The sequence below is a fragment of the Syngnathus floridae genome, chromosome 16 (assembly GCF_059516105.1).
Source record: "Syngnathus floridae isolate MCC-2025c chromosome 16, RoL_Sflo_1.0, whole genome shotgun sequence".
Taxonomy (NCBI): Eukaryota; Metazoa; Chordata; class Actinopteri; order Syngnathiformes; family Syngnathidae; genus Syngnathus; species Syngnathus floridae.
This window is the reverse complement of record NC_142428.1, coordinates 9,859,825-9,876,013: the sequence shown is the minus strand read 5'-3', so window position 1 is coordinate 9,876,013 and position 16,189 is coordinate 9,859,825. Positions and strand designations below refer to the sequence as shown.

General features: G+C 44.8%; 1 protein-coding gene across 4 annotated transcripts in view; it reads left to right on the top strand.

Moving 5' to 3' along the window:
- Positions 1-569: 569 nt before the first annotated feature.
- Positions 570-16,189, top strand: part of slc4a11 (solute carrier family 4 member 11) — a 29,000-nt gene continuing 13,380 nt past the window's right edge. The window contains exons 1-5 of one of the 4 annotated variants that reach the window (XM_088400020.1): positions 570-653; positions 11,773-11,826; positions 12,004-12,120; positions 14,115-14,158; positions 15,069-15,297. In XM_088400020.1, the coding sequence (XP_088256146.1) occupies positions 629-653; positions 11,773-11,826; positions 12,004-12,120; positions 14,115-14,158; positions 15,069-15,297 (469 nt within the window). In that variant the 5' untranslated portion in view covers positions 570-628. Of the gene's footprint in view, positions 654-6,240; positions 6,500-11,772; positions 11,827-12,003; positions 12,121-14,114; positions 14,159-15,068; positions 15,298-16,189 lie in introns of those variants that run through there. The other 3 variants (XM_088400022.1, XM_088400021.1, XM_088400023.1) reach the window with 3 other exon arrangements.

Sequence of the window (16,189 nt, the reverse complement as noted above, 5' to 3'; positions counted from 1 at the left end):
AGGACATTGAAGATGAAGCGTGGCGTCACATGCCATCATGTGAATCATGTGACTCACGAGACCAGTTCCAGCCGACAGACACGCTCAGGTGACTCCAGCTCTTCAAAACCTTTCTAGCAAACGTCTAACACCCTCCAGTTATTTAATGTTTTATTTTTAGAAAATAGTTTGTTACATTGTAGACTCACCCCAAACGACACGCTTATTAAATTATCATTATAAAAAATTATCGTTATTAAAAAATAAACAAATAAACGTAGTCTTGCTCTAAATGCAATTTAGTTGTAGTTTTTTCTTCATAAACAAACTATACCTAACTTAACAAACAATAAGGTTTTTGCTGTCCATCTAAAAAGTAAACAAACGGAATCGTCTGGTGTCACATTGAGCCCCAATCGCCCAAGTGAGACGTTACGCCGATCGTGTCGCCTGCGCGTGCACGGTGGGCCCGGCCGCGCGCTTTACAGCCTCCCTTCGCGTCAAGCACACTTGGCAGGCGGCCGCATTGGGTTTTTTTGTTCGTTTTTTTTTTTTTGGGGTGGTTTTCAACTATTGGCAATGATTGTCAGCTCACTTTCACTTCCGGGGAGAGGGACGCCACCGTGACGCCACAATAAAGCCCGCGACGATGGATGATGGCGGCCCGACACCTGGTAAGAACTTTTTTCTTTTAATCTTGGTGTAGGACTTTCCGTCGTCAAACAATTAGTGGCGCGTGCGCCCTTTTACTTTATGTGCTGTTTGTCTTTGCACGTCTTGCGTGCTGCTGCTGTTTTTTTTTTTTTACGCGTGTTCAACTCAAGTCGTAACGCAATTAAAAACGAAAGATGTCTTGGTAGCAGTTGGATAAGTGACTGACCACAAATATTTACTTTCACAAATATTCACTGTGGTCGATTTAAGTCTTTACTATACTTATTTCACTTTCCTACATTTTTACTGATTTTTAAAAAAGTAGTCAATGCAAAAAAATAAAATAAAATTAGACGTGCGCGTGGATTGACATTTTGAACAAACGTGTGGTGGACACTTTATCTCAACAAACGGGCTTCAAAATTCTGAAATCTTCACTCGTACAATTTACACACAGCGAATTTTAAAAGTGCACGTTCTCCTTACTAGCATACGTATCTTACTAAAAATTAATTAAAGAACATACATTGACAACATTTTTAAACACATTAACAAAAGACTTTAGACACCCTTAAAACATTTTGAGAAAATTTGTTTTCTAAACTTACTAAAGAAAAAACAAAATACCTTAATGAATGGTGGTGGTGGTGTGTGTGTGTGTGTGTGTGTGTGTGTGGGGGCTTTTTAACCTGAATTTCAAAGTGTTTACTCTGGGCTGACTTCAGTTCTGTTGGCAGTTTATTCTGTTTGACCCGAGAGGGAGCCCACGTCACCACCAATCAGGTGTGACATGACATCTGAACAGTGTTGCGAATATTACTTTAAAAAAATAATTAGTTATAGTTACTCACTACTTGATCCAAAAAGTAACTGTTAGTAACTGAATTACTTTATAATAAAAGTTATTAGTTACCAACTAGTTGCTTTACTGTAAAAAAAAGTTGCTATATGTCAAAGAATTTGGATTTTTCTGAGCAGTTTTCACAAGTCAGTTGAAATGAGTGGAACAGATAGGTACTTGTACATAACCTTCAATATTTCTTTGCACAATGGTTATCCGATTGGTTACCATGAAACACGTCTCTCTGCCTTAGCCAATCATAATCGCTTATCTCGTTAACCCACCCAGTCTCCACTTTGTGCGTGGAGCAGCCAGGGTTGCGTCAGGATTATGCAGTTTATTCAATCAATTCATAGTAACTCATCGCATTTAACGTTCAGTAACGAGAACGGCGTTATAACGACGGAAACAGTAATTAGTTAGATTACCACGTTACTAAAAAAGTAACGGCGTTAGCTAAATTTTAAACGCCGTTATTCCAAACACTGCATCTCAATGTATGTAAATGATTTCTTGCATGTGAGAGCTGTTCTTAATATTTTGATTCACTAAATGAGAGGATTTTTTTTCTTGGTTTGACCTTCAAACTTGACCTTTTGGCACCTTCGTGTGCACTTAGTGTCGTGTTGTTGTCTTTGCAAAATCCTGGATGCTGCCACCTTTTCTTTGCCATTTGGATGACAGATGCGTCCCAAGACCCTCTGTAGCAGCAAACGTGTTGTTTGGTTCCGGCGGGAGTTGAAAGAGCTTCCATCTCTGCTTTCGCTAACGCCGCCGCGGGAATGTCAGCGTGTTAGCACACGCCTGGATGAACGCTACGCTAGTTATGGAAGTGAATTACTTTGAAAGCTTCACTTGATCGGCAAATGTGGATTTTGCCGTTCTTTTCGGTTGTGCCGTGTTCCGTCCTATTTTTGCTCGGTAAACAAACACAGCTAGCGATTATATGCTTTTAGCCATATCTGGAATTCATTATAAATGGCACCAAGACAACACGGAATATCAGAGTAGCACAAATAAAATAAACTGCAAATTTGGAGGCCATTGAACAGATTGAGCACACACTTCATGAGGGAGGGCTGCATGACTATGGCCAAAATAATATTCTTTTCTCATCACTATTTTTCATTTCATGTTGGCAAAATCTGTATTGTTATTGCTCTACCCCACAATCAGGTTAATTGAGGGAAAACTGGGATAAATATTCAATAAGTGTTTTCCACAAAATAATGAAAAGAAAATATTTTCAAAAATATAAAAAAATTAAAAAAACAGTAATTGGGTGAATAGGAGATGCGTCACTCTTTAATCATGGTCAGGAAGGATGCAAACATTAGTTAAGCGTGTGTGCATGTGCGTGTTGGTCTTGCCGTTTTCAGTAGCTGCAGGCTCCAGCAGGGGTCAGTGTGCGCGTGTGCATGCTGCGTGTCCTCTAGAGAGTTGATGATGACGATTTTTGAAGATCATGTTAACCACTAGCATGTGTTGTCAAGTTTGTCTTTGTTGACGTGGAAGTAGATTGTAAAAGCAAGACGACACACTTCCTCGATGTGTGCGTATGCGTACTTCTGTACAATAGGAGGTCAAAGGTTACACGTGTGGCCAGGAAGTCACAAAAAACACAGCAGGCGTCCACAAACTCTGAAACAGTACCAAACTTCATAACCTGAAGAATGAAAATCAACTAGGCAATGAAATTTGAGGAATTCCTTTTTTTAGGGTGGCAAATGTGTTGTGTTATGTACTTGTGTTGTTTTGTGTTGTGTTATTGTGTGTGCTTTTGGAACGATTTAATGCATTCTTTTAATGACATTTGTATTGATGTGATGCTTTGTCTTGAAATGATTGAATGAATTGTTTTGAAATTTGCAATCCAATCTAATCCGCAAGAACACGATGATATTTCCATTGTTATTTTACGATTAATATTCATCGTGATCCGTGCACACACACACACACACACGCACGCACACGCACGCACGCACACACACACACACACACACACACACACACACACACACACACACTGTGATGTAGTGTGTGCGGGCAGCTGCGTAACAAGTGCCAGCTGCTCCCCTCATCCCCATCTTCCTCCTTTTCTTCCTCCTCATCATCATCTTCATCCTGGTGATGGTTCCAAGGTGTCACTCAAACACATTTGCAGTCCACGCGCACACACACACACAACACACAACACACACGCACGTGCACACACTCTGCTAATTAAGGTTGTTCCCCGGATTCCCCTTTTCTCTTCTTTTTCCACTCTGATTGATGACTGTGGCCCGCTGTTTTCCCGGCACGCTACAGCGGCGGCACGTCGGTCGGGTCGCTTGGAATTTGCGACGGCGTTGGCATCCTAATGAGCGTTCGCCGCGCGCATGTGGCGCAAGGGCAGAAAGGACGAAGGGACTGCGGACTGATTTCAAGCGGTGAACAGCGCCACCTTGACTTAGCTTGGAACACAATTTCATCGGATGCCAAGTCCGATCTTTAAAATCAGTTGAAATATCGTCACTCCCTTCCAGCAACCCCCAACAAGAAATTTTTGGGGTGGCTTTACTTTATCTGCCAGCTCTTTTCAAATTTTGAGCTTGACAGATTTTCCACCAAATATTGCAATAGGCCACCAAATAACCAGCGAAAGTAGCGCAACTCTTCTTTTAGCAGAAAAAAAAAGCTGTTTTTTATGTTGCTCAGTAATGAGCAATATGACATCGCAGAAAAAATGTCAATGTTTACACTGTGCAATCTTTCTGCAACGTGTGCATTTTCTAGCCCTTCCCCCTTTTTTCCCATTGGTATTTTTTTCTTTATTTAAAATATCATTTTTTTATTTCTATGATATTCTTTGTAGAAGTGGAGCGAGGCTAGCATAGTAAGAATTATAATTCTCAGCAGGCAGGGAAAAAGGGGTGTGCCAAGTGAAGGTGTGTTTTTGGGGGTGCGCTAACTTTGACAGGATGTTGAATAAGTTTTATTCCATTTATGGGGGTGGAGAGCTTTTTTTAACAGTTTTTTTCTTTCTGTTTTTTCTCGTGTACTCCAGTAGGGTATTTTCTTGGTGCGCCGGTGGTGCGTTTTGTTTGTTTTGGTCCTAATGTGGGTCACAGGGCTTCTCCGGAGACCTGCATTTCCCGCGCACCTTATTGCTTTCTAGCGACATGGGTGATTCATCACGCCGGCTAACGCACTCGCTGCGAGCCTCTGGCGTCCTCCGTGCTTCCCACCGCCGACCGCTTGCCGCCGGCGACTCTCCCGAGCGAAGCGTTATCAGCGCGGCCCGGCACAGGATATGAAGGCGGTGTGTGCGCTGCCGTCGTGATCAAAGTGGATTGGCAGGCTCAACTTGTGTGTGGCGCATTAACGCTCATGTGATGTTGATGTCGGCAGATGAAAAAAAAGCCACTCGTTTGTTGATTCGATAAAATCTTCTTTTTTTTGCCCCTCCTACTTTGTCCAACTAACCTATCAACCCACCTCATCCAAGCGACTCATCTCTCTCAGGCAACCAACCCAAATAAACAGACCAAACAACTCTTTGCAATTTTGACCTTTTTGCCTCTTTAATGAAGCCCTCAGTTCAACTGAAAACAGATATTTTTGAAGACGTGATTGACCCGACAGCAGATTGAGGCTGAGCGCTCGCTTCCGTTGTCGAAAGTGCAACACGAGACCCACTTGAAAGCTTAGAAATCATCTCCAGCAGCGTCCCGCTTGTTGAGCAACAGCGAGGGTCGACACTTAAACGCAGCAGGTCCTGGCAGGCCACGTAATGACCTCAACCTGACTGCGCGGACCCAAAAGGCTTTCATTTTGCTGCGGGCGACAGCACTTATCGTGAGAGCACTCACCCGCCCCCGCCTCATTATCCGTCATTTAGTTACAAATGGTGACATATTCTCAAGAAGTTTGGCGGAATCATGTTAGCTGAAACGCTAACTACCTTGCCCTCCTCAAAATAAGTCAGACTTTGATTTCATTTTTGTAAAAATCAGTCTTTTAAAAAATTATAACTTGTTTTCCTCACAAAACAACATGACGTGAGTTTAATAGCCCCCACCTCCCTTTTTGTATTTAGCGGGAGTGCACTGACACAGAAGCGCCCAGTGTGTGATTTGATCTCTTTTCAAATGTTTGCTTAACACATTTCAGTAGCAATGAGCGCGGTGTGACGAGCAGGCCAAACGTGCACTCGCAGGTGGCACATGGACCTGACACGTTCCGACACGCGGCTAGCTAACGCTACTGCACTCACGCACAGGCCCTGCCGGCACCAAACGGTCCAAAATGCAAAGCAGGGCCGGCGGACATTTTCTATATGCAGACGGATGCAAATGAGCGAGCAACCTTTGGCAAGCAAGCAGCCGCATCTAGCATTAGGTCAAATAAATATTCTCCCTTTTCTGATGTTCTGTTTACTTTAGTAAAGGATGAACAACCCTTTTGCCAATTCTGTGATGGAACAAATCGGTAACCGGAAAACCACTTTATGTTTTTGAAATTTCTCCACTGTCATTTGAAATGAGATGCTGTTTTTCAAAGGAGAGGTGGAAATATTTATTTTCTGTTGAATCCAGTTCTTGGAATAATCGAAACAGTAATCGACATTTTGTCCGATTATTACAAGAGTTGCCTGGGCGTTATCTTGTGACCATGCGTTGATTCACTGAAGATTTCAACTTGCAAAAACCAAGGGGAGGCACTAGGACCCGAGGAGCGCCTTGGTGGCGGCGGCGTGTGTCAGTCTAGGCTGAGTCACTGCGTGTGCGCGCGAGTCAGTCGGCGCTGAGCAAGCGAGAAGGTGATGTCGCGCGCGGAGGGCAACGGCACCATGATGGGTTGACTGTGGGCCGGGGGAACAGACGGACGGAGGGAGGGAGGCAGGCGGTTGGACACTCCGTCGGAAAGAGGAAGTGTGTGCGCGGGGTTGCACACGCACGTGCGTGTGTTCCACTTCCACGGCTGCCACTGCCACGCGCTCAGCTATGGAAACCAACAAAGTTCTTCATTTCGTGCCGTTGGGTAAGTGAATGCAGCGCCTTCGCCGCCTCCTTCTTGGGGAAGAACCTTGGGGTTCCCTTCCTGGTCAAATCAGAGAGCCCCCCCCCCACTCTCCTCTTCTGCCCCCGCATTCGACCCCCCCCCCCTTTTTTTTAACGTACTTCCACACCAGATGTTTGTTGTTTTTGCCCCGTGTGCAATTGACTCATTTGACTTATTCTGCTTGGAGGGGGTCTTCCAGGAAAACAGCCCCCCCACACACACATAAAAAAAATGAACGCACCCCCCTCCCTACTCCTCCTCCGTCTTGTTTATGTCAGGAGTCTGACAAACGTCCTACCTGGCCAGCAGGAGCAGCTGGAATGCGGAGAAAAGGCAATAATGCACTTTCTCGTGCGTGTGTCCGCGTGCATGAGTGTGTATCATTGCATATGAGTTTATGTGCGTGTTGTGACTTCCTGTTAGTGTTTGCGTGTGTGTGTGTTCGCGCGCACATGTGTGTGCACGTGTGTGTGCACGCATGTGTGTGTGTATGTGTGTCCTTTGAGACTCAATTTAGAGGTGTGATGCAGCTACCTCACGTCTGTTTTGGCTGGTAAGGTATCGTGTGTGTGTGTGCGTGTGTGTGTGTGCGTGTGCGTAGGTACGTGTGCATGTGTGTGTAGGTACGTGTGCATATGTGTGTAGGTACGTGTGCATGTGTGTGTGTGTGTGTGTGTGTGTGCATGTGTGTGTGTCCGTGCTTGTGTGACAGGATTATGAATGTGCACACCAGCGTGTCCCTAGCAGAATATTGCTGGCTCCTTTGCATATCAGTTGCTGATGACGAAAGCTCACGTTAGCCACGTGTCGGATGATCTCATTAGCGTTAGCACCAATGCTCCCGAGGGGGCTGCGGGTGGCCTTTTGACCTCTAGTTGGCTGGCGCACACCTGGAAAGTCGTATTGCAATCCAGAGCCCTAGGAAATCGTCTCTTTCTAATCTAATCACGCAGGACGTGTTGAACATCACATTTTAGCATGCTTAATGGCCAGATAAGTGTAAAAAAAAGAAAACTGTTCCTCTGAATTTAACAAAAAAAAAAAAAAATGTATAAAGAAACAAGACCAACATTTCACAAACAGCCACTCTAAATGAGATTAATAACTTGCACGTGGTGGTTGAAAAAATTCTTTATTGTATTTTAGTCAGGAAATGTGATTATGTTGTTAAGAAAAGCCTACTACAACATCTGAACTTTATTTGGGGGGCACTTTTGTGCCCTCTCCCATTTAATCTGAATTGGAACGCCATTGGTTCATTTTGAACACAGCCACATCCCTGGTTAAAATGGGGTGTGTGCACTTGTGCAACTCCATTTTCTCAGTTTCTCTTTTTTAAATTGGACAGGTTAAAGCTTATTTTATCTATGGAAAAAGCTTAGAAATTATTTATCTTGGTGTCATTCAAACAGGGGTGTGTAGACTTTTTACATTCATGTTACTATTTCCCAAATATTTATCCATGAATTGACAGGAGAATCGGCAGAATACTCGATTCTAGAAAATATTTCGCCGCTGCAGCTTTTCTCAGGTCAACTTTTGTGAGACCTGTTGTTGCCAAAAAAGCCAAAGAAAAAGTGTACCGCATTTATCGAGTTCATTCTTCGCATAGATGGCCTCCACGCTCAATGTCATTGACACTCGTTCAAGGTCACCGTTCGAAACAAACGCACGCGCAAACACACACACACACACACACACACATTTGACATGCATCCTCTTCATTTTTATTCATTGGAGTCAAATATATGCAACACATACGTATATGAATATAAATGTGAGGGCACCCCCTGCTGGCAAGTCATAACACAGCGTCACATTGTCGCGTCTCACCAACACGTTTGTGCGCGTGCACATGTTGGTGTGCATAAAACCTGAGTGTCGTTCATGATATTCAACTACTTGAAAGAGCCGCTTGTGCGTGCGTGTGCACCGCTTTTATGTCCTGTCTCATTATTTTTGTGGGTCTATTTGCATGCGTGTGTACTGTATCATAATTTGGATGTTTGTTTGCGCCCATGTACGTGTGTGTGCACTCGCGTGTGCCAACGTGACTCTGATCAGTATTCACCGCTGGCAACGCGTCTCACGCACCGCGGCCGCCGACCGGCCGGCGAGCCGCCATCTGCGTGCATCCAAATGATGATACACGACATATGCGATGATGCCCACAAAAATTTTGAGAGTTTGGGAGATGAGACAAGATAGCGGCACGCGCACTCGCACGGGTTTGTAAGTGACAAGCACGCCCGCATATTCAAATCATTACACGCACACGCTCGTCTGAGAGATTGCATCATTAGAAAATAAGTTCTTATGCGCATGTTGTTTTTGTTCAAGTTGAATTTTCACAATGTTTTGTGGTAGCCTCTTATTATGAAAATTAGACGGCACTTGAGAATTTTAAAATTTGTGGGGGGGGGTTTACGGAACATCTGATTTTTGGCGCCAAATTTGACTTTAGTCAGAATTTAGTGGCCATGTCACGAATCGGAGTGGATATGGAGCCGGGCGACCAAGTGGAGCTTGGACCAGGGTTTATTGACAAACAGAAACTAACAGATTCGGCAGACTGACGTAACTGACTAACAAAACCAACAATAGAAACTGAACAGAGACGTGAAACAAAAAGACAGTGACATTGACAATGACAGCAACAAGACAACAATGATCCGACAAGGGAGTGACATGCAGACAGGACTTAAATACGAGACAGGTAATGAGAGGCAGGTGAGAATGATCACACTGATCATGGGCACACAGGAGGGGAGGGGCGAGCTCACAGACAAAACTATGACAATATGGACATGATCGAGTCGTGACAGTCCAACGCAAATGTCAAGTTTTGTGGGTAACTAAGATGTAACTACAACAAATTTGAGCAATTTTGCAACATTGCAAAAAATACAAAATCCTGTGGTTCTCGCCCCTTGACCCAACTTGAAACACAGCTCCCTTCTTTTTACAGCGGTATGCCAAATTTCCACAATTTGTTGTTCTCTTTTTGCACTCAGTGAAACTTTTCCGGAGGCAGATTGCAGACGTGACTAGTAAAGAATCTGCAGAAAATGTTCAAAATGAGATGACTTGCTGTCTTGTTGCTATCACATTTTCTATAAACAGTGCGAAACTCATTGTTACACGTGGAGGACAGTTAAAGAATATTAAAATGTGACTTAGAATGTGGTCTGGACTGCTAATAAAGCTTTTACGTGACACGACACAAGCGTGCTACAGGCGTGTGTGTGTGTGTGTATATATATGTGTGTGTGTGTGTGTGCGTGTGTGCGCGTGTGCGCGCGTGCGCGTGTGTGCGCGCGCGGCGAGGGAATTCCTGCTAATTGCTCGCACATTCTCTTCTTGCCTCGCCTCAATTAAATCCAGGCGCCAGCAGCGTCTTCTTGCCTCCATTGCTCCCCCCACCCTCCTCCTCCTCCTCCTCTCTCGCTCTAGCCGCCGCCACCACGAAGCACAAAACGCTACCAGCGTAAAAGCCTGGCCGCTTGCTGCTTTTCATTTGTGCCGCGCCGCCTTCCTTCCTTCCCGCGAGGAGAGCCCGCCACATGTTGTCCCGTCGAATACGCACCGCATGAAACGTGCGCGTACGTAAGATATAACTTTGGCGGTGACAGAAAAGCACAGCCATTTTGCTTTCAGCTCGTCGCAGTGCAGCCGCCATGCAAATGTGAACGTGGCCTTCACAAGCAAAGTCCAAAATGAATTCGCTCGAGTCAAGGCAACAATGTGCGTTCTTGACCTTGGGATGTCAACGTATTCGTTGCTGCCCGGCGCTTTTTATTTGAAAGCCTTTCGAGAAAATTTGCCTTTCAAAATCCTATGAGGGTACTATGGTTATAAATTAGCTTTGAATGACAAACGGCATTAGAACGAGGGCGCATGTTTTTGTGGCGAGCAGTAAACAAAACAAAGTTTCGACAAATGTCGCCTCGTCGTGCTCTCTTGGCGAGTCACTGAATCATAAATGGAGTTTAGCTGCGAGGTTGCGTTGTTCCTTCACAATCATACTTTAGGGGGAAACAAAAATTCTTTTTTTTCTTCTTCTTCCTTTCTTTCTCACCGCTACTGCCGAATCACAGCACTTCAAGGTTGTTGGGATGGAAACATCGATCAGACGAGGCTCCGTTCAGCCAGTGCTAAAAATGTGTGCCGCTTCTTCTTGTTGTCAATTAAAGCGGTCAGTTGCCACGCTAAACTCGTCAAAAGAACACGAGGGAGTCGTGCAACCGCAAAATGTAGACCTAAAAAAATCATCTGCTTTCGTAACCAGGGAGAAAACGCTCACGATCGTTGCCATGGCGACCACACAGCAGTGTTTTTCCTTCTGTCGTCGTTTGTTAGGGCGCACGCTAATGCTACAACCTCACAACTGTCGGGGCAGTGAAAAATGAGTACGATTGTAGCATGAAATGTGAAAAATATTTAATATAGTAATAGTTCTTATTTGCCAACTGTGGGGGTGTTTTGTGGTGTTGGCATTAACAAGTGGTTGCTCCACATTGTCGCTTGCCTCCACTTAAGTCATTCCCATAAGACTGTCATGAGGTTGCTTCACATGTTGGCAGATGTCCAGACAGGGTCGTTGAGCTCGAGTGAATTTCATCATCGTACAGTGTGACAGCTGCGACACTTCGGCGAGGTTAAAGTGAAAATTACCAGCTTAGTTTTTCCCCCCACCGGCATTTCTAAAATGTCACCTTCCAGGTCGGCGACATTTAAAGCAATGTTAGCGTTCGTGCTGAGGTACTGGAAGCTTGGCGAACGGGTCAGTTTCTTCCGGATGAGTGATGAACCATCACGCGGCAGCCGGGGGGAAAAAAAAACTAAAAAACATCACCACCTTTAGCGTTGATTCATGAATATTAAATATTAGGGTTCGTGGCTAGTAAAAATGTTTTCATAGATTTTTGTCAGACAAGGTACACCATATGCTGTGCAAAGTAAATTCAAGTCAAAGTTTGACTGTTCAATTGTAGCATGTAGCGTTAGCCACACTGCTAATTAATTATTTCTAAAACATGGCAATTTTCTTTGCGTTCTTAGTACTAGCAGTTCACCTCGTGGATGTCTATCACATTTTGTTTCCGTTGCTAGCGCTAACAGGTCACTTCAAGGACCTCGCCCCTATGCAATGATTTTGTGGGATCATAGCCATATTAAGCCATGTTGGTGTTTTGTTTCCATTATGATCATACCAACGTGGAACACCCCCCTTGACATCTTTTTCCTTCCAGCAGAGGCGCCTCCTTGTGGCATGTCCAAGAATGGATACTTCTTTCAGGAAATGGGTGAGTTTCAACTAGAACTGTCTCGCATACAGAGCGAAAACGTGATGACAAAGACATATGACACGTAGATGGGAAGAGACTAAATGGCAGCCTGGCTAATATTTAAACAGAACAAAAAGACAAAAAAAGACATATGTTCAACCCAAAACGTCTGACATCGTGTCTTGGTGTCCTCAGAGCAGAGGGAGGTGGAGCCGGATGAGGAACACGAGGGCCCAGGGGAGGTCCAGGACTCACCCATCACCTCCGCAGATGACGTCCATCTTTACGACAACCAAGTCACACCTGGACCAGGTCAGTGTAATCGCTTAAAGAGGCTAGCACCCTAACTAAGTGCTAACTCAGAGAAGCTAGCACTGTTGTAGATTCACTTTGAGCTGTAAACAAAACAAAAAAAATAACTTGAAGTTAGTTCCAAATTGGGAGCATTTGGACTTGGCGGTGGGCTTTTAAGTTGTTTCGACTCCTTGGTGTCGTCTTCTGATTGACGGCAGTAAAATTAGCAGTATTATTTTTACTGCTGTGGGATGTTGCACAATGGTGTGTGTGTCTTCTGAGTGGCTATGTGGGTCAGCATCTGAATAGTGGGTTCAAAAATAAACTGCAATCAAATAAAAGACAGACACACAGTGTTCATAATTAACCCTAGGATGATATGACAATATGTTATTTTAAATTGTTTCTGACATTTCAAAAATGCTGGAACACATTAATAGCATTTCCATTGACATCAATGGGAAAAGATGTTTTGAGACGAGTCATGTGACCGCTGGTGTTTTGGAATGGCTGCCAGTTCAACAAACACACACACACACACACGTTGTATCGCTTTCTGCTGCCGTTGTCGCCTCATTTTTTTTCCCCTCGACCTTTCAGGCAAAGACGTGTACGGTGTCTACTGGATGTTTAACTGCAGACGAGCTAACGCTATGTTACGTGTCCAAGATTAATGGTGGCGAGTCAACGATGGGATGTGAGGATGTGTGCCGTTAAACCCCGTCACCGTCAAATATTATTGACTCATCATTTTGTCAAATATGATTGAGTCATCCATTTGTGGCACTCGGTTGAGCGCAGATTTATTGTTTACCCAAAGGTCGACATGCAGATAAATCTCACGCTTTTCTTTTTGCACGGGATGAAGTCAACTTCATGTTCCTTTTTGTCTTCTAGCGGTGTCACAGTATCGCCTGCAGAAGCAAATTAGGACAATTCTGCATCAATATCATAATTCTTGGTAAAATAGCACCATTACATCCTTTTTTTAAAAAAAAAAAAGTGTGCCCTTCAATTTCTACGGTGTCACTAGTCACTTCTTAAGATTTTACAGTTGGAGTGAGTTTGAATGTGGAATGTCATGAGTTGGTTGCTCCCTTGATGACCATCCTTCATTGTCGCCATTGTTAAAAAGGATTACTCAGTCAGCTGAGGCGTGTTGCTAATCATCTTCTTCTATGGATGTAAAAATGATCTTCTTAGCATGCCCGCCTGACAGCAATTAGAGCGTGGTGTCGACCAGCCAGGCCACGTGCGCCCCCTCCACACACACACCAGCCCACCCCCCAAACATGCCGGTCACGCAGCAGAGACGACGTCTTCCCTAAGCTCCCATTGATTCCCCGACAGGCCACGGAGGAAAGCCCGCGCTAAAGCTAATAACGTTGTCCCCCCGCTAGACACTAAGCGCCCTTACGTAACAGCGGCTGGCATGAAAGGTTTTCCCCCACTAGTCAAGACTTTTTTTTTGTCTTCTGTTGCCGCAGAGCTTGGAATCACGTGCAGATTAAAAGCCTTATCGGAGAAACGGCCTCGCCTCTCAACGATCCCTCGTCGCCTCCTCCTCGTTCTTGTTCTTTTTGGCTTTTCAGAGGAAAAGATCTTCTCGTCGTCTTGATTTCTCAACCTGATTTGCTTGAAATATAGGCATGATAAGAATTCTTGAACTATCTGCCCAAGCCACTTATGATAGTTTTGCCAAGCACATAAAACCACAGCTAACTGAGGCATATAGCGCCTCATAAAAACATTTGTAGTTTAATCGTTTTATAGTGATGTCAACCAATTATTGTTGCTTAAATTTGTCTGCTTAGTTTATAAATTTGCGCATCACTTTTTAATCTCGGTGCCTCACCGGCCGTGAATTTCGGTGCACATCTCTGACCCGTTGGTAACTATCGTCGTGAATAAACGTAACTTTCCCTCTCGAGTTGTCTTGACAACTTTGTGTTGTCAAAGTGTATGATGTCGAACATCCTCTCTAATTGTCTTTTGTTTTGCTCCCCGTGCAGAGAGCGACGACTCCGGCTGCGTGCTGCTCAACACATCCAGGAGGGTAAGCCTCCAATGACTTTGTTGCTTTCACGAGCTAGCGGGCATAGTGCTTGTTAGCGGCAAGGCGCTTAAGATGCGACAATACAAAGTGCACCTCTTAACGAAGGACATTTTTGCAAACATACAACAAACATATAACGATGAATGATAATGATAACAATAACAATGTCATCACGTTTGAATTTTCTGTTAGCTTCGAAACTGAGCTTCGTTTGTTGCCATTTAAGTATGCGTCGTCGTCAAATGAGCACTTTTGACATTTGTGTGCATTTGCTCACTGCAGCAGCTCCATGTCTTCTGCACACTGCTTTTGATCTAAAGATGTTATTTTCTTCCTGGAAAAACGAATACGCGCGGTTGACGAGAACCCAAAATAGCCGCCCACCCGCGTCTCCAGACACGCAAACAAACACAGTGTGACAATGCGCTGTGTCACTATGTCTTCCATAAAGACGTCCTTTCATGTTTTGCAAAGAGCAGCGGGGGCTTTCACCCGTCTTCGGGATTTTTGTCAATCCCTCGATCAATACACGGGTGGGGGGGTGCCTTTTTTGTGGGCGGCGGGAGGGTGGTTTGGATGGCTACGCTCATTATCGACCCGTAATCATCTCACCGTCCATTCAAGCGTCTGTTGAAAGATTCTGAGGCTTTCTTGACTTTTTAGCTAGCAAAGTACTGAACGTCTAGAATGCTTTGTATCTCCATAATATTAATCCCGGAACATCTTGGGCTATGTAGCATTCCCACAGTTGCTATGCTAACGTGTAACAGTGGAGTTGTTAAGTAGCTCAGCTAGCAATGCTAATGTGATGTGCGTCGCGCAGTATGTGAATGAAGCCAATGAACTTGGATGAGGAGATCGCTAACGTATTAATGGTCACTCCCAATGCTAACGTGTGTGCGTGGCGCAGTACGTGAAGTTGATGAACTTCGAGGAAGAGATCCGCGCCCACCGCGACCTTGACGGCTTCCTGGCCCGTGCCAGCATCCTCTTGGATGAGACAGCGGCGTCGCTGGACGACGTCCTGAAGCGAATGCTGAGACACGTTGGACAGGATGACAACGCCCCAGAGCCAGGGTGCAACTTTGAGGACATCATGAGTTTACTCTTCACTGACGCCGGCGCACAGGAAGTCAACGGTGAGTACTGTCCACCATTACCTGAATTAATTTTAATTTATTGGAATTATGCAAATTATGCGACAGTTATCTTCAAGTATCTTTTCAAGCGACCACAATTATTGGCACTGATCTGAAAGTACCTCCTACTGTTTAGAAATACTTGAAAGTGTCTGCGAATCTGTGCAGCTCTGATGTTGACATAAAGACTTGACCGCTATCGCTCAGAAATGATGTGATCGTGTGTCCCGGGGGGATGTTCGCATCTCAACTGTCTCCAAGTGGATTTTAACTCCAACTCTGTGTTGTTGACAAGAAACAGATTTGTTAATCGACGCCGTTAGCCAAGGTTCGCCGAGGTGACGGCCGCCCGGCATGTCGCGGCACGCTCGGTGTTCAGCGGGACCGTCGGGTGGGTGGCGGGCAACGCGTGGGCCGGGTGCTAATTGAGTGGTGTCGCTAGCGGAGCTACTCAAACGGCTCTCCAACATGGCGGCCGCCTCCTTCTTGTGAGGAGATACTCTTCATGCAAGAGTCTTTCTTTTTTTTTTTTTTTTTTTTCCACCTCAGCGCCATCTGCTGGATGGTGTTTTGCAAAATCACTGCACTCAGTGGAGGGTACAAGAAAAAAAATGTTTTACGGAATATTAATGGGAAATATGAGCGCTGTCACACATTGAAGGTCAGTGTAACATTTATATTTATGATTACTTTCCTCTGCGCAACTTTTTAACAGGGGTGGAGATGCACTGGAATAACCCTCCCGTTAGCTTGGAGCCAGTGGGCGATACTTTTTAATTTGGCCCAAAAACCCGAGCAGCTTTTTCCTCCTGAGGAAACTTCTTAGCCGTAGCAACAACAACAATCATGGCCGATGCGAGCCAGCCAGGAGCTAATTAGCTGCGCCAACGCT